We start from the raw sequence: 18904 nt of genomic DNA, 5'->3' as shown, positions 1-18904 counted from the left end.
TAGTTGTGGAACATTCAAAGTGCACATGTACCTATTACCATGCGCATCAGACATAGCGATTCAGCCAGACATCAACACAGCCCCATGTTAGAAAGATAAAAGCACTTAGAGATAGGAATATAGTAAAACAATCAAGTTTCACAGATGGAGAAAATTAGGCCACAGACTACCTGAGTCTTCCAAAACTGCATGACATTTATGATCGCCATGCTGTAAAGCTATTTACTGCAGAACACACAGTATTTACTGACCACCCATGCATATTTATTACACTCTAAATTAGAGCTTCACACAAGATTTAATGCCTTAGTGATGTGCAGACTACATTACAGCTACATCATTTGGGCTACATCTAATCTGAGGGGCAGTCAGACTGCGTACCCAAAACATTGAAGCGTCCTCTGCTGCCTACACCGAAGCCCAGGCCACCACCCAGATCATCTCCCTGCCCCACTACACCCACCTCAATACCCTCACCTAAAAGAAAAAAAGGCACCTCAAGAGATTCAACTACAATTTGCTTTAGGATTTGATGTCTCCAGCTCACAGACAAGGGCTGAGCTTTCGGAACATTCAGGCTCCTTGCTCTCCACAGGCAGAGTTCCGGGTTCCAGAAGGTTCTCTGAAGTCTGAGGAGATTTTTGATTGGTTGGTTGGTGGGGGCATGTGAGGGTGTTCAGAAATGGGAAATTTCACCAGGTTTTGATAAATCTCACGTTGTAGCTGATTCTGTGCAATCAGTACTGATACTTATTAGTAGTTCTTAAGCAAGATAAAAAAAAGGAAATATAAAGTCAGCAATATTTACTGTTATTATGCAAATTAACTGATATATTGCATGTTTAGCTCCTCTCAGGAGGTTCAAGCAAGCCATGAGTAGGATTCACTTCATATAAAATAATAATTAGAAGGATAATCTACCACTGTTGAAAACCGGGACCACCTACTGGATGTCATAACACAACCACTAGAGCCGCACAACAGACCTATTTTTACAGAAGTGCCCTCCTCATGCACCTTTCATATCAGGAATGTACAGAGGAGCCATTTCCAGGGGTGTCAGCTCTCAGTTCAGATTTTAAAACATGGGAGAACCTTGATTTGCTTATCTTCATCCTGCAGCCTTGTCTATCTGGCCTGCTGCTACTCAAACACAGAGCTAGATACAAAACCATTTGCTGTTCAGCTGGAAGTTTTTAGGTGGCATTCAGGCAAAGAGGACTGAAACCCTATCTGTTCAAGAGAAAATGTCTGTTCAGCAACTATAATCACTGAAATGTAATTCCTGTACTTACAGAAAAGAATGTTTTGGTAGTAACATGTAGTTTTTGAAACGTTAGTAGTAAGCTACTGTTCAAGCACATGAACTATGTTAGAGGCCTGGTGATTTCAAAATCCAGTCTGAACTCTGCTCCTACACAGCCACCCACGTACTACAGAATCAGCATGCCCTGCTGCACGTGTTAAAGACAACAGCTTCTGGAAGGACAGGCTACAACTTGGGGGAACACGGTTTAAAGAATACAAGGAAACCTGCCACAGATTTGCCCCATTTTTCAGTATTAAAGATTACTTTGACATGTAATGGAGATACAATGACAAACAGAAAGTCAATGAAACTAAAAATTCCTTATACCCAAAAGGTAATTGTAAGGAAAACATCAGGAAACAGTCACAGTGATGAGTCAATTCCAATTACTAACATGAGCTCACCATTAATAAAGAAATATTTGCTTTTCCATTCACATGGCTTATTTCAACAAACTCAGAGTGAGTAAACAACAATAATCTTTTACATTATCTTTTGTTCTTCAGTTCTCTTTGCAAAATACTTGGAAAAGCAGACCATGTGCTAACAGAATCTTTGCATAGTGACGTTGCTAAACCCAACTCAATCTATAGAGGACATTTAGAGAATTAGAATGCAGAATGAAAACCAAGCACTTTGACATCTTCTTTTACTAAACGTCTTTTACAACTACTCAAAAATAGGGGCATCTTCCCTAGCTTCAGCTCATGATAATCCACTGATTCAGAGTGTGCACAATAAGAGGAGTCTATCATAACACCATCCTTCTAGAGATCTTCCAACCAAGCCGTAAATAGATGAATTTAGTTCAGCTTCTGTTCACCTGACAAAAATTCACACTTGAAAACTGTGAGGGCTGAAACTGTGTGTACAGTATCAACACAGAGCCAACTTTCATATGCAGGCTAAAACAAAGCTCTTAAAATAGGGAATTATTCTGGAAATGCTGACACATCTTTAACACTGTGAGTGGGCGCCAATATAATACACACATTGTGTACACATATGTTGCTGTCTTCCTGGGAAGCTTAACTGAAAGCCCACATGGTTGATGTGGGACAGCAGGAATGCCTCTTTGAAAGCACTCATCCTGCTTATTCATAGTATCTCAAATGAATCCCAAGGCATATGGTACAATTATGGCGTTTCACAACACAGTGCTTATGATGGTTAACAATCCTTTTTGAACCAAAACTGCTCTTGATGCTTCAATAAAAAACACCTTGTTGACAGAACTTAGGCACAATCTTCAGCATCTAAAGAAAAACAAATCAAGTACCAGAATTTTCCAGGTCATCAACACAATTTCATAAATTGAGTTGCTTTCAGTAAAAAAAAAAAAAAATAAATAAAAAAAATTAAAAGAGACTTTTTTTTAGTTGCCCTTCCCCCCCACCTGCAAAGCACAGACCCACTCTAGAGGGTCAGACTCCCAGAAGAATAATGAAACAATAGATGGACCATCTGCTGCTACATAAAGCAAACTGACAATCCAAGAATAAAGGAGCTGTATGAAAGTCAGCAGTACCTTTCCATGTTCTTTCATGGAAGATTTGCACTTAGCTAAGTTTAAAAACAAAAACAAACAAAGCACCACACAGAAAGGCTGTAGGGGCTTCCAGACAAAAATGCAAAGGTTAAAGGACAACAACACACATCTTTTAAGATTTTTTTATTTTTATTTTTATTTTTTTTAAACTATTGTCAACTCCAAGCTACATAAGGTTCCAGCGATAAATATTCTCCCTCATGTTTATCAGGCAAATCACTAGTGTTCCACAAGGGTACAGAGGAATATTACAGGTACCTTAGATAACAACTCCACAGATATCCACAACTTGAACAACACCTTCACAGCTGTCAGATGATTTCCCTTTAAGACTGACTTGCCTCCACCAGTTTATTTATGCAGATCAAGTTTAAGGCAGTTCCAGCTCCCTAATAGGCTTAAAACAAGCGTGAACAAATAATTGCCTAAGGTAAAGACTGTCTTGGAAAGACTTGCTGCGGAGTAGAGGACTACCTGAAAAAGAAATGCAACTGGAGGAATAGCACATTTACACTTTTTTTTTTTCCTGTCAGCTATTCATAAATTCAGCCTCAAACTTCTGTAACAGATAAAATTCTTCTTTTCCATTAAATTGGAATGATTTAGATGCTAGATAACTTTCACCAAGTTATAACAGATGCTAGGAGGTGGGTGTTTTCCTTTTGTTGCCTTGTTTATGTTGAGTAAACGTAAGCAAATTTATTTCCCCAGTATTTTAAGCATTCATTTCTTCCCTACCTTTGCAGTAGCTTGGGTGGGTTGGGCTTATAAATTTCGAGAAATTGTTGACATCACAATTCCTTTCAGTCATCTGCTCTAGTAACACAGCGCATTCCCAGAAACCAAAGATTTAATAAAGGACTGTTTTTTATAACAAATATCCATCAGTCTGACCTCTGACTATAGTCCATATAAAAATACTTTAATATTCTAACAACCAATGTTTATGTTGCCCATTACAGTTTAGCATTAGTAATGCGAAATTCATACTGCATAAACCAAACAAGAACCTGAAAAACACTTAACCCTTTCAGAATAACATTTTGTATGGATGTTTCCATCAAGCCATGGAAAAACTGCTGTGTGGTGTCCAAACGAGTCTCTTCCTGGCATTGAGCTTCACTAAGATTATTTCACAAAGTGCCTGCCCAAAACTGGGATCCTCACCCTCACGGAACAGCTTGCTATCTCTTTATTCCCCTACACAGAAAACTGAATAACGAGACAAAACAAACTACTCATTCTCAGTGACACTTAAGATTATTTAATAAGGCAAAGTTCCTTCTAGACAGTCATTGCCAGCCTGTCAGATATGCGTGTCATTAATGAAACCACATACGCAGAGACTGGAGGACAGCTGTGTACCAACTGGGTCACCAGTGACCTATTCACTCCTATGCACACCTCCCAGATGAGCATTGTCTTTCTGCATTACTGTGCTCTGTAAGCGATTAGAGCCCCATTCCTCATAGGGCATTAATTATGGGGATTAACAGTAAAAGGAAGCACATGAACAGGATGTTTCTTTCTTTCTTTTTTTTTTTTTTTTTTTGCTTTGAATCTTTGTGTATTTGCTACAGTCATGAATTATGAAGTAAAAAGGATATGCAGAGTTTTGAACAAAACTAATGCAATTCTAGTCTTCCAGTCTGTTATTCCAAACAAACTGATTTAAAAAAAAAAAAAAAAAAAAAGGAGTACAGGGGGAGAGGATTTCACCCTGCTGACATGACTTCCTCAGCTAGCCAAAAGAATTGGCAATCTATATGCCACATTATTTTCTGTATTTTTCCCAACTGCAGCACAGAACACGTGTCATTTAGTTGTAGAAACTGCAAAGCACTGGCCACTGGGAAGGAGCTGTCAGTAAGACACAGCTACAGATTAAAAATTTGCATGAAGTTAGAACAGACACGAGCCTTTATTGGCACTCCTGTCATCCACCATTATGCTGCTCCTACCATAGCCAGAAGGCACAAAACCCTAAACACTACTCTTACACTAGTAAAACCTGCAAGTGCTGCACTCTGAATTAAATGTCATAATACTTAACCAACAGAAGTGATCTATGAAGACTAACGTAAGCAGTAAAAAAATACCTAGAAATTGAACTAGAATAGAACCCTAATTAGAAATAAAACACAGGTGTACAGAGTCTCTGTTCTAATGAAAATATCAATAGTCTGTTAGTTAAGATCCACTCTGCCATGCCATTTTCAAGATGACCAACAACTGAATATATACTTTTCATATTTTAGTGTTTTATAGCTGAAAGTTAAGACAACATTTCATCACAGAAATATTAGTCTTCTCCAATATTTTAAAAATACTTGGAAATATAAGAAGAGATTTAAAAAATAATTTATAGCCTAGAAATCTCCTTTATCACTAGTATACGAGGGGAGCAGATGCTAACAACAGTGACTGTCATCATTCTTTTAATAAGAAACCTAATGGTTGGACCACAAACTCAAGGTTTGTGACAGCAACCTCTACTTCAGAGCTTTAACAATGGACTATATTTGAGCTACATGAAAAATATTTTCAGATTATTTGTTGCTCTGTATCTTCATTAAACATGCATTTAACTCTCCAGAACAATTTACATGCAACTTACACAGCTCTACTCTGATTGCACTGATAGAAGACCTAGATGTATTGAGAACTTAGAAATTTAAGTTTACAGAAATTGTTCATTTTTCTTTTGTCAATACCAAAAGAGCACAGTTTGGTATTAAATTCTAAATAAAATAATTTAGTAAATATAATAATTTACTCTTTAAGAGTTACAGAATGACTAGTTCTCTGTAGCCCCATAAACTGTTTAAAACATTATTGACATGCAAAAATCTGAAGGTGTTTCTCTTCATCTTCACACACACTCCCTCTAGATAATAGTTAAGAGTCTGCTCTTGGGCATACAGCTGTAAGCCTTCAGCAATTAATGACTGCTTTAAAAAAAAAAACTTTAAATATTCTTCTTACGAATGTTCCTAGGTAAGGGACATTTTATTACTGACCCTGCCTTTCATACTTCCCATGACAGCCATTCATGACTCAGAATCAACTCTGAGATGAGTTCACAGAATATTCTCTTGGCTAAGGACCATTTTCCATTGGAACAGTTTGAAAACAGATGCTAATGTTTGTTTGCCTTGCGTTAATACCCTTTTGCTTATAACAACAGAGGCACATTTTTTATCATGCAGTCATTCTTAAACAATAAGTAATTGCCCAAAATGTCACATTTTAAGAGTGATAACTAACAAATGAAAAATAAAAAGGTAAGAATATTACTGATATACAGATAAAAAAAAAAAAAAAAAAAAAAAAACTTGATATGGACAGAAAAAGGTAGCAAAAGCCTTTAAAATATCACTGGTGCCTGGCATAAACACAGACACAAAAATAAATGAAGCTTATTAATACAATTCTTCATTCTCAGTGTAGGCAAAACTAGAATATTTATAGGCTAACCCACTGTGCAAGCTAGGAAGCGATCACAGATTTTCTAGTAGGCATGTAGGTTTGAGTTCTTTCAACAAGTACAACTTAGCCAACAGATAATAGGAAAAGAGTGAACACTGGGCCCCAGATATAACTTATGGGGCTCATTAAAAGACACTTATTCACATGTAAGCAAGCCCATGGATTCTTTTCTTTCTGCCACCAATGCCCAGGGCCTAATCCAATCCTGCAACATGCCAAATACTTTCCAACAGCATCTAGATATTCTCTACTCTCAATCATATCAGTGTAAACACCTACTGTGTGATATTTGGGACTTTAAGGGATGGAGAGCAACTAATGAGGAGGTGATAAGATTTCCATAGCTTATTATTCAGTATTCCTTTCTATCAGGAGGCATAATTATGTTCTGCAAGATAGATGCAAGACTAGGGCTAACACATATTGAGCTATGGCTGTGAACTTTTTTTTTTTTTTATACACACATGTTTAGTATCACAGACAAAACAAATTAAGGTTTTAACTATTTACTGACAGCCTCATGTAAGAATCTGTAGAATAGAGAAGGCAATCTTCACAAGCATTTTTGCTACGGAAAATGGGAATATTTTTTCTTATTTATTGCTGCCTAAAATATCAAAGTCATGTAAATTTCATTATTTTATGTGAAACGGAGACAATGTTTTCTGAGCTCTCCCACAATACTATCAATTGAGGAGAGAAAAATAATTGAACGTAGTTACTTTTTCAAGTATTTTTCTCTCATTCAGAGAGCTTGCCCAGGATCAGCTAGTAAAAGTAAAACACTAACTCATCAAGTAGACTGTGCAGGTTGACAATGTAGTCTCTAATATATACAAATGTATCAGATATTAGACTGAAATTACATTAGTGCTGCCTGACCATGGCAGATTAAAAAAAAGAAGATTTTTTTTAAGAGACCTCCCCTTACAGAGAGACCATGATAATCTTATTCACACAAAAATTAAATTCAGTTAAATCAGCATATCACCACTGATAGCAATATTTCATTATGTATTTCAAAAATATTTGTTTCCAATATACCTGCTACATTTGAGTTTCCCTTTTAGTGCATTATGTTACATCACTATAGGTAAAAACGCAATTAAAGGTACCTTTGCATCAGATATACCAGAAAAAACAGTGAAGTTATAATAATTATGACCAAGTACAACTAAAATGAGCAAATAATTATTTATTTGTTCACCATTTTTTTGGACCTGTAAAGATACTTAAGTATAAAGTCACTTTCTTCTGTGCACTTCACTTAACACAAAGTAAAGAATTGGATAATTATTATGGTTACGATCTTACATTTACAGCATAGCTCTGACATAGGAAATCTAACCAAACTATGGTGAAAACACAATGTTTTATCACATGCTAGAGACAAAAATAAAACTATATCCATAATATATCCTTTAGCTCTGCCTTGGTTGCACGCAAAACCAAAAATTTCAAAACATATTATTCCACATACATTGCAAACATGACACTGAAGACAGTTACCTGGCTGCTTCCTTGGGCAGTTCTGTTTCTCACATAAGATCACTTACTGATTTATTTTCCATCTGTGTTATGTATTTATCATAGAATCACAGAATGGTTTGGGTTGGCAGGGACCTAAAAGATCACCTAATTCCACCCCCCTGTCATGGGCAGGGACACCTCCCAGCAGACCAGGTTGCCCAAAGCCCCATCCCGCCTGGCCTTGAGCACCTCCAGTGACAGGGCATCCACAGCTTCTCTGGGCAGCCTGGGCCAGGGCCTCACCACCCTCACAGTAAAAAATTCCTTCCTTTTATCTAATCTAGATCTACCCCCATCTTTTCAGGGAATTGTGCTTCTTTTCAGACACAATTTACTGCTGATCTTTTCTGTGTGTTATTTCACCCGGTTTTATTACTACTATTATTACTATTTAACTGTTGCATTTATCGCACCATCTTTTTTAAAAAACGAAAAAGTCACATTTTCTTTCAAATCTGGCAAACTATATTCCTGGGCTGGTTCACAGAGAACAGGCTTTTTTATTGTTTAGATGTGTTTGATATTTAAAAAAAAATAAAATAAAAATAAAAAAATCGTGCCAACATATTAATCTTACCAGTAGCACAAATGTTTTGTGCAGATGACAGTAAACCTAGTTCTTGAATTAAAAACCCTTCCAGTACCAATAAATAACATTAAAAACCCTCACTTTAGTGCATACACAGTAATATTATAGAATCTGCGAAGACAAAGTTAACAGGAACATGCAGCTACTGACAAAAAGCCAACATACAGAATATACTCTGAATGCTACTTGCTAACCAATTACACTAACTCTTTTGTGCCATTCTTAAGATGACTGAAGTAAATTCCCTCGATTAATATTGAAGCAAAGAATAGAAGAGGAAGAAGAGGAACTTATGTCAAATGACTACAAAACACTTTTAAAACATGACAGAAATTAACAAAGTACTCTTCTCTGCACTTCCTTGCATGTTACATTTTAACAAATGGAAATGGGTCTTTCCATACAACATCACCTCTATCAATAGCTCATTCTCTCTTTTGTTCTGAATTGAGTCAAACTTCACTGGTGATAACAAAACATGTAATTTCACTCCTTTTCAGATGAGGGATATTCCCTACTCTGTACAGCTGAATGAATCCTTCTCTACTGTAGGTTTAGATGCATAGAAAGCATGTGTTCAAGCCTGACTTTTGATCAAGCATTCTTTGGATAGCAGGACTATCACTACAGCATGTCTGTTTTTATAAACAGGCTTTCTTATATGTTCATCAAAGACAGTCAGCAAGTGTACCACTTGAAAAGGAAGTTGGGAATAATGACTTTCATTTCTTTACAGAATAGAAGCAGATTTTATTCTTTCATGTTTCTAATTTTCAATGAAAAACAAGGTAAAAGAACAAATGGTGAAAGAAAGCATTTATTTTTGTAACCTGAAATTACAGCTCGATATGCTTACATATCTGTACATATTTAAAAAAAAAAAAAAAATAGAAAAAAGAGAGAAAGAAAGAAAAAAGCCGCGTTCCTCTAAAAGCTTTCTGTTTCTTCCTCCGTGATATGCCTAGCTGCCATCATGAAGGCCAGCACTGGAGACATTCTAAAATCAAATCACTGAATATGAAATCCTTCTGATGAAGGAAAGCAAAGACTAAGTTCTCCCAAAATCAACACATTCAAAAGTGACCCCTTCAAGCCCATTATGGGAGCCTTCCTTTATACAAGGTAAATTCAGGAGTCAGTACTGTTTGTACCTGAAGAAGATCCTCAAGTTGCTTGATATCAGCTGGGCTTTATCATACCTGAGAGCACAGCACGGTTTATAGTTGGCAACCATGGCCCGCCTTCACAAGCACAGCTATACCATGCCGAGACCAGGCAGCAAAGTCCCCTGAAGGGCTGTTACAAAGGGGGAACAGATAATAGTATCCTCACTTACAAATCAGACTGAATATGCACAGACCTCCCTGACCAAGACTACATTTTCAGAAAACCACCCATTCTTCCCAGCTAATTTTCTCATCCTATGTTGCCTGATAGAGCTGAAGTGTAACAATGTAGAGAACCATGTCAGTAGAGATACTGCATCAGACGTCTTGTGTAGTCCCAGCTGCAGAACTGTCATTAATTTTCTCACAAAGGAAATTAATATATTAACACATGGAAAGATCTGAGGATCATTTCCCCATGAGTTTGTGCTATTTGAAAGCTTTCACCTCTGCACAGTTGGTGTAAATGCATCTTAATTTGGCAGTATTATATTATACATTTTTCACAAGTATAAATTATTATACAGAGTAGAACAAGGAATTCAAACTATATATTCCCTCACAACCAGCTGAATTCTGCTCAGACACCATATTACTCATAAAAAACAAAAGTCCAAGGAGACCTTGCACTAAAATAGAAAAATCTATCTGCTTTTATGAGAGAGTAAGGTAAAAGAAAAGTTAAGTACATGTATTACCCCCTTCCACTAACACAATGTGAATCGAGGATCTAAATCAACTTTAAGAACTCAGAAACCATTATTTCCTCATTTAGGATCTTTCATGTTTTTAAAATTGTTGCCTTCCTCTGGAATTTGAATAAATAGTTGCCTTCAGGTTATTTTGATACTAATACTTCTTTTGTTCTTCTGTGGCAATACCCTCCCCTAAAGTAGAAGATGACCAAAAACACAAATTGAAATACTGCCTTACAACAACTAGAGTCACCCAGCCTATTTGCTTTTATGTTGAGAACAAGCTGTCATAACACTGCCCTACCATTTGTAACCTCCACGTGTTCTCACCTGCCCTTTGCAACAAGAGTCTCTTTGTCTGCCAGTTTGTGTAAGTCACATTCCTTGTTTAATTTAGACTAAAACCAAAAATAGCAAATGACTTGTGCTTCACTAAATTTGCACTGAAGCTCTATTACTCATGCGGTTCAGGTATGCCAAAGGGTTTCTTAAATCTGTTTTGGTTATATCTGGTTTTACATCACATTAGGTAGGGAGGGAAGAAGGGGAAAAAAAGAATTTACTGTAACATAAAAGCTTCCAAAGAAAACAATCATTGCATTTCCTTGCCCCGTTCAACCTAACCCAATCACTCATGCCCTCTTTTTTCCTTGTCAGAAGAAGCCTCTTTATTCCAATACATCAATAGGCAAGTTCCATTGACAATCCAACTTCATGATAGTTATCATGCAACAGCTACCAAGTTATCTATGTGAGGCTGACCAATGGTCAAACATGGCTCTTTGAAAAGAACCATTAACAATATTTTCTGAATCTGCACTTCTATTTGTCAAATAATAAAGCCAAAAACATCTTAGCTTGTCCAAAGAAGTTGTCCTGAATTAAAAACACATCCTTCCTGGTCCCTTTCTGAATCAACAAAGCCTCCTCTGTCTGGAGATACAAACAAGTTATGAGGCTACCTAAGTGACGAACTGCCTAACTTCCTGTAAGTAAAACAGCGACCTTGTGGTACAAGAGGAGGTAATTCAGAAAAGGGTAAGCTACCTCTTGTTTACCACGGGACAAAAGTACATTAGTGGCTGTTATTGCATTACAGCCGGCACAACCAAAGGCCATGCTGATGCTTACCTTTGTAACTTGTTATCAAACCTGTACTTTCAGAATAAGGGGGAAAAGGACTCAAAGTTTCAGCAGTAGAAAGGTCTTTCCTGACAGTGCTGTGTACTTTGCTATGCCTGTTCAGGAAGCTTGATTCAAGAACCTGAACTGATCTCAGCTGTCAATGCAGACTGAAGGAAGAGAAATGGAGTGCTTCCTAAACACACTACCGATTCACAGCTTCACAAGGCAAGGGGCAACATGAACAGCAAAAAAAGGAGAATCTGATCTATTACATAAACTACAGGTATAGGACCTCCCAAGAAGACAGAGCAAATATAAGAACTCTGTGCTACAAAATACTTAAGCAAGACATAAAATCCTGAAGTATGCAATTTTAGTCAGGATACCAAACAGTCAAATGAGCAAGGGAATTTAGACTTGTACAAAAACAGAAGCAGTTTTGCAATCACCTTGAAGGACTTCCCTGAGTCTTCCCTACGTGCAACTCCTCCTTCTATTTCATCCCCAAAATAACCTCAGCTCTTCTAATCTTTACATCTTTATCTGTCCTGCCCACAACTTGAGAAATATTCATCTTTCATATTACTGTCCTCTTCCACATCTGCAATGCCACTTAACACCAAGAACAACAAGTTCTGTTTGAACCAAGCAGCATTTAATAGATTCATAAAAAGAAGCACACACATTGGCTTTATACTTTTTCTCTTGTCCTCACTTGAAGAACACTTAGTAGAAGGCAGGCAACATTAAAATAGACAATGAACAAGTTCCATCTCAAGATGCATCTATACAAAGACACAATTTACAGGTAAGAATAGGAAAGCTCACACTGGTCTCCCTTTCTGAGGAAGGGTTTTGTTAGCTCTGAAGAGCCAAGTTTAGCAACTTGAATGAATCCAAATGTAATCTCCCCATTGCCACTTTATTCCTCCTCTATTATTATTGTAACTTATGTGCCTGATTTCAACACCTGGCTAACATTTGCCTGAAAAAAATGCCAGCCTACAAAGTTTTTTATTTTTTTTTTCCTGGATGTATAATTCTGAAATGCAGGAGACAAATGGAAGTCTGGACTTCACAGAAATAATGTCTTCCAGCTTTAGTCTGCTTCGCAACAAACAAAGGGAAAAAAAAAAAAAAAAAAAAAAAAAAGAAAGAGAAAAGCCTTTTAAGAAAAGTAGATGTACCTGATTCAATAATCTTAATTATTAAATGTTAATAATCTTAAGAAATAAAATCTGACAAAAATCTTCAAACTACTTCACACATTGTATTCAACAAATTGTGTAAACTACAAGATGTAGTCTGCATAGAAGTTTTTCAATCTCTTACCTCATTAAGCAAGAGGATGTAATTTTAAATGAGACATCAAACCCAGAAGATAGATGCAATTCGTATACATTTAAAATCAAAAAAAAAAAAAAAAGTAAACCATACTACCTCTGCTTAGCAAGATTCATCCTACAGAGTACAGAAAGATAGCACCAACCACTCAAATGGCTATCGTATGTATTTGACATGGAACGCAGAATAAAGAGGCAACACCTCTAACACCTCAGTGTAAACTTTTGTTTTAGCCATTTGTATGTAAACTGGCTGCACACTACATTTTTTTTTTTTTTTTAATCCACAGCACCTTTGAGAACTAAATATTATGATAAATTTTTTCACAAAAGACTAACTTCTGTCATGAGGGATAAGGCAAATAAAATAACATGTACATTGGTGCTGGTTCCTAAACGTACCATCACCACAAAAGTTAAAAAATAACTCAATAACCTTGTAGATTAAAAGTATATCAATCAAGAATATTGAGACAATGCTTCCAAACGCAGCCATTTTCTTAATTTATTTTTTTTCTCCACAATGACCTTTTTATCCAGCAACCACAGAGACACTAACAGAAAACAAAACAGGAAAGTGAGACTGAAAACCACAAAAACTGGTCAGGTGTCAATATATGAGAGGCTTTTGGTTCGGCTTTTTTTTTTTTTTTTTAAATTGACTATACTTCAATTTGACTGCCTTTTAAAAATATCTTGAAAAACACTTACTTAAACGTTTACCCTTACATTTGCATTATAAAGTAAACAGATAACAAACTTAGGTCAATGAAAACATATTTCAAAGCAAAGAAGCTAAAAAAAAAAAAAGACAGCATCTTTCACTAACTTACAAGATTTAAAATGATCAAGTATGTCAAAGTACAGTAGAGGAAGCAGATAACCCAGTCACAAGGCTCAGCAAATGAATATACCTTGACTCAACTTAAAACTAGGACACACGTACAGAAAAAACATCACCAGTAGATGAAAAAGGGACACTTTTCAGATCACTTGAACTTACAAGGGCATGAGGCATGAACTGCTAGAAAAATGCTTGTTATTTTTTGTTTGTTTGTTTAAACATTCCAGCCTTAGTTTCTGCTGTTATGTCAGAATCCGGCTTGCAGAGGAAATGCATCTAACTGGTTTAGCAACGAAGACACATAAGACACATTTCTATTATATTCCCTTCCTCAAGCTTCAAACTCTATCAGTCAGACAAAACAATGTATCACTTTCTGAAATACAAATTGGGACAGCCTGAAGGTTATTGTGAATCATTGCACTGATACTATGTTTTTAAATCCCTCCTCTCCAAACACCTTCCAGGAATGGACCCAATAAATAACAGAAACTAACTGCACCTTCTTCAAAAACTGCTTCACAAAAGACATCCTTAAATCACCACTGTTATCCTTATGAAGAAACTGAAGTGGGAAATTGGAAAAAAGAAAACAACTCTAGCTACTAGATACAGTTACTGAGACACTGTTTTGAATGACTGACTGTACAGTGCCTATGGCAGACTGTTTTTGCAAGTGACACTGAAACTGGTTTTAATTTATTGCTAACTGTAAGCAAAACCACAAGTAAATCTGGGTTTCATGCACCATAGGGAAGTCAAAATAAAACCTGTTTACATAATGCAGTCATTTATGTCAAATTTCCCTTACCATAAAAAGTTCTTATTTCCTTCGAAACACAATGACTTTTGTACATACAACAAATAGGCTATTAAAGGAAGACCCCATAGGCTCAGCACTGAACAATTCTTCCAGGAATTCTGGTAACAACGCATCTACAATGAAAGCATTTTTTTTTCTTGCTTATCAATTCAAACACAAAAAACCCATCCATCAAGACCTATACTCATCACTCATATAGTTCAAACTGCACGTTTTGTTCCTCTTAGGTAAATTGCTCTTCACAACTGAACAGGCTTTAAATACTTTTTAAAATAATTCCTTACACGTTAAGCAAGATTCATACAGGAAGAATACCACAGTATACTGAATAGCTATAATCATACCTAAAGGTCTGGAAAGAACTTTCGTGTAAATCAAACAAAACTGCAGTGACATTTACAACAATATAGACATTCCAGTGCTTCTACCACCACTTTCACCCACTATAAAACTATACTGCAACCCTGCCTGTAAGCTCAGGCGCAGAGAGATACAATTATCCATTCCTTTTCTCTCCATTTTCCCTTCCATGACTTCCGTATCTCCTTTGAAAAGGGGAAACTGCAAACAGTGTCACGTTTTCCATCTGACTAACTAACTGCCACATGACTGCTGTACCCCTTCCCAAAACAAAAAAGCAGATTTTGCACAAAAGTTCTTAAAATCTTTTCAGAGTATTATGTAGTAACACCAAATCTTGAAAGCCTCTTTACTCACCACCAAAACAGTACACAAAGTAAACATTAATCCTGGTTATTAAAATTGAATCACTGCAAATCAGGAATCCATTATGTTTCTGAAAAGACTTTTCAGCACCAATAACATTATCATCACCTCATGCTAACATCATACAATATCTTAAAAACACGACTACCATTTTGTTCCATTTCTCTACTCTGGAAAACTCTATGTCAGTATCCCTCATGGCTCCCACAGTTTTAAGAAGTAGGCTACAGGGGGGTCAAGCTCAGACCAGATAACAGTCACTTGCACTCTGCCAGAGGAAAAACTACATATTGTAAGGCCCTGCAAACAAGTAATTACAATGAAATGAATGTTTTATGAAGGAAATGCTCTTGGTTTTAAAGGTCACAAAGTGACAGATAAGAGCACACAGTGGAACAAATCCAACAAATTACTGTTTGACCTGCAGGGTCAATAAACCCCAACAATAAATATTTCTGCTCTTTAAATAATTAAAAATGTCAAAACACAATGGCTGCAGACAAACATTGTTAAAAATATACACAGGCCAGACAATCTACCTTATATTTAAATAGTTTGCTTACCTGTCCTGTGACTGTTCCTCATACATTCTTTCCTTTCCTTCTTTGAAGAGTCTTATAGCCCGTTTCGATTTTTTCATGAGACTGTCAATGTAGATTTTAAAATATTCATTCTCACTGAGTTGTGCAAGTTTTTGGTTGTCATCGTATTTGCTCAGTATAAGTCGCAAATGTTGATAAGTGTCTGGTAAAATGTCAAGTATGTAAGGTGGGCTGTTTTTGAGTTGAAGCTTTGGGTTTTGGCACAGTCTTACCTACAAGCAAAAACAAGTGAATTTTAAAAGACAAGTAGTATTTTGGGGGGAAAAACTGATCTGACATCTTAAAATTCTGTAAGCATATTTCTCCAACCTCCAGGCACAAAGAATTAAATCCTATCTCAATTGTATTCCACAATATCTCAACATAGTCTCTAATGTCTAAGGATGTCAAATTTGACTTAATCCTGCCACATCTATAAAAAAACAAACAAGCTTACTTACATAGGTTGGGGGTTTCCTTTTAAAAAGTAAGAACATCTTTACCTGTCCACTATGTGCTAAGGAGTATATTATCAAAACACAGTATGCAAGTGATGCCAAGAGCGGTAGTTTTGTACAGGTCTGTTTGCTGCAGATGAATTTCCCCATGGATTTTTAGTGTTGACTAAGAACTGACCTTATGATTTAGATTTGCATCAAAAGAGATCCTCTTTCTTCTTTCTCCAATAATGTAACTTTTTAAAACCCATAGGAACGTAAAGTTTGAGAGTGCTATACCTATGAAGAGGGTCTGAATGGGGCCAGAGGTTCCAAAGCTTTTCACAGACAGAAACTAAGCCACTCACAGATATTGTAAACTATGAAACAAAGTATTATGAACTCAATCTTTTCCACTTTATGGTTGTACTAGAAGATAACATCTTCATGACCTTGAAGTCAGCATCTCCCTAAATGGCACAAAATTTAATTGAATAATGTATGTTGCTTAAAAGAGTAAGCTTCAGATGAATTGAACACCTTTATTTGAAGCTAGTCTTCACTGGAAATGTTTCTGGGAAAAGAAGGCACTGTTTTTGTTTCCTGAACATAAGCACATTTAAAGTCATTATCTCCTGGCTACCTACCTTCTCTGGTAGTTTGTTCTGTAACGTTCTGTAGTAGAAAGTAAAGGAATCAAAACTAACAGATTTTGAGTGCTATTGTGTTGAGCTATCCAAGCTCAGCTAACACACTGCAGCGAAACACATTCTGCACATGTGTGTGCAGCTGTACATATGCAAACACTTAGAAAAAATTAAGTCCATGTGGCATAAAAGTTTTATAGGTATCATTTGGGGATCGCCACAGTATATATTAGTGACTTTGACATTCTTTTGAGGTAACTAACGAGGCTATAAAAACATCTTAATACTGCCGAAAGCAGACTCCTATTTCTACTAATGTATCAACTTGAAAAAAGTGCATGGTTTTGAGCACTTCCAGGGGGGAAAAAAACTTGTTTCATATAACATACATCCCTCTGTAAACTCGAAGCTATATTGCTAACCTCTCCCCTAATTTCTAGATCTACACCATTAAAAAAATTCACCGACTTAAGACCTTCATGCATGACAAGCAGCAAAGTAAACACAATTGTTTCTTTCTCTGAATGAAACATACGCAAAACACATCAGTCAATCAGAGTTAGGGGACTGTGATCATGGTTAGAAAAGTGGAGATTGGAGGGTGGATGAAAGTCAAGCACTATCAAGTTTAAAAAAATTTCTAGAACTATTAGAACAGTGCAAACCCATAAGTACTGTAGAAACATTAATGCCATTCAAAGAAAGTATTTAAAACACGACTTTTGCAACAGCCCTCTTCCTTTTACTGATCCATTGTTACTTCAATAATTTATATTACTCTTTCACATACTAGACCAAGTAATGGATCAGGAACCCATTTGATGTATTGTAAAGCAGACAGTCCTTCCCACAGAGAAATTTAATCTCAGTAGGAAACAGAAAGACAACAGATGGATACAGGCAAATATGAGGACACAAACACAACAGTTCATGCTAAAGAGTGGCTCAGTGTGCTAGTGGGTCCTAACTACTCCTAGATAAAAAAGCAAAGAAAAGCTTCAAGGCAAACTCTAGAAAAATTTAAGTGGGTCATAAAGAAATTCCTCCGAAGATGGAGAGGAAGCTGGAAGGAAATAAAAAGAAGTAAAGCATAAAGATATTTGGTAAACTCATGAGTGGCTGATGAAGTCTGGAGCTGCAAACCACAAGTGCAAGAGCAAAACAGCAAGAGATTTTGAAAATAATTGTTTATATTTAACATGATAAAGAAAATGCTAGCAGAATAAAAGACAACAGAGTGCAAATTGTGGGTTAGCAGATGCCCAGAGCAGCATTCTCAACGAATATAGATTGGATATGATGGCATTTTTTAAAGGTCAGAAAAAGAAAGCTGAATGGGTGAGAGTTTTAGGACAATGGATGGATAAAGAAGGCAATCTTTGTCCATAGATCACATCTCAATCTGAAGGAATCAGATACAACTTTAAAAATAACAGTTCTAGTGAATGGGCTGCCTGAGTGACGGCAGGATGGTACTGTTACTCCAGAAGATCACAAAATTAACTAAAATGAGAAGCTTAAAAAGGAGATTAAACACTTTTCTTTTTTTTTAATGCCAAAATTAAGCTGACAGCCAGAATTCTTTAAGGAGATTTCAGAATCATAAGCAAAGAATTTTACCTGTGCAGACAGATCTGAAAATCATACATGCAGAGTCATACATTTCTCTTTGCAGAAGAGTTAGAAAAGAAGAACTGGTATCCCAAAGACAGAAGTGAAAAACTTCCAGAGAAAGCTTTATGAAAATTGCACACCTTTTTCACGTGAACCTGTGTTCTCTGTGATTTAGTGAAAACTCGAATCAATAAAGATTGACATTCTCCCAAAGCAAACTACAGGTGCCACCAATCAATATCCCTGATTAGGTGTTACAACTTTCTGGAGCAACAGCACAATGTAGAAAAGAGTAGCTTAAAAGAGGAAAATATTTATTCAGGAAAAAAAGTCAGCAATGAGAACAGCCTACAAGCCAAGAAGGATGCAATCATTTTTAATTGCTTATTTATCCTCACTCTTCTCAAACGTCATGATCAAGAATTAACTGATTAATT

The 18904-nt window shown here is 36.3% G+C and overlaps 1 protein-coding gene across 3 annotated transcripts in view; it reads right to left on the bottom strand.

Moving 5' to 3' along the window:
- The window catches only part of CBLB (Cbl proto-oncogene B), a 136013-nt gene that overhangs the window by 110213 nt on the left and 6896 nt on the right, over positions 1 to 18904 (bottom strand). For all 3 annotated transcript variants that reach the window (XM_084535667.1, XM_084535669.1, XM_084535668.1), the window contains exon 3: positions 15752 to 16002. In XM_084535667.1, the coding sequence (XP_084391793.1) occupies positions 15752 to 16002 (251 nt within the window). The remainder of the gene's footprint in view (positions 1 to 15751; positions 16003 to 18904) is intronic.

This window comes from Aythya ferina, assembly GCF_964211825.1.
Source record: "Aythya ferina genome assembly, chromosome: 1".
Classification (NCBI taxonomy): domain Eukaryota; kingdom Metazoa; phylum Chordata; class Aves; order Anseriformes; family Anatidae; genus Aythya; species Aythya ferina.
This window is presented reverse-complemented; position numbering and strand designations above follow the sequence as displayed.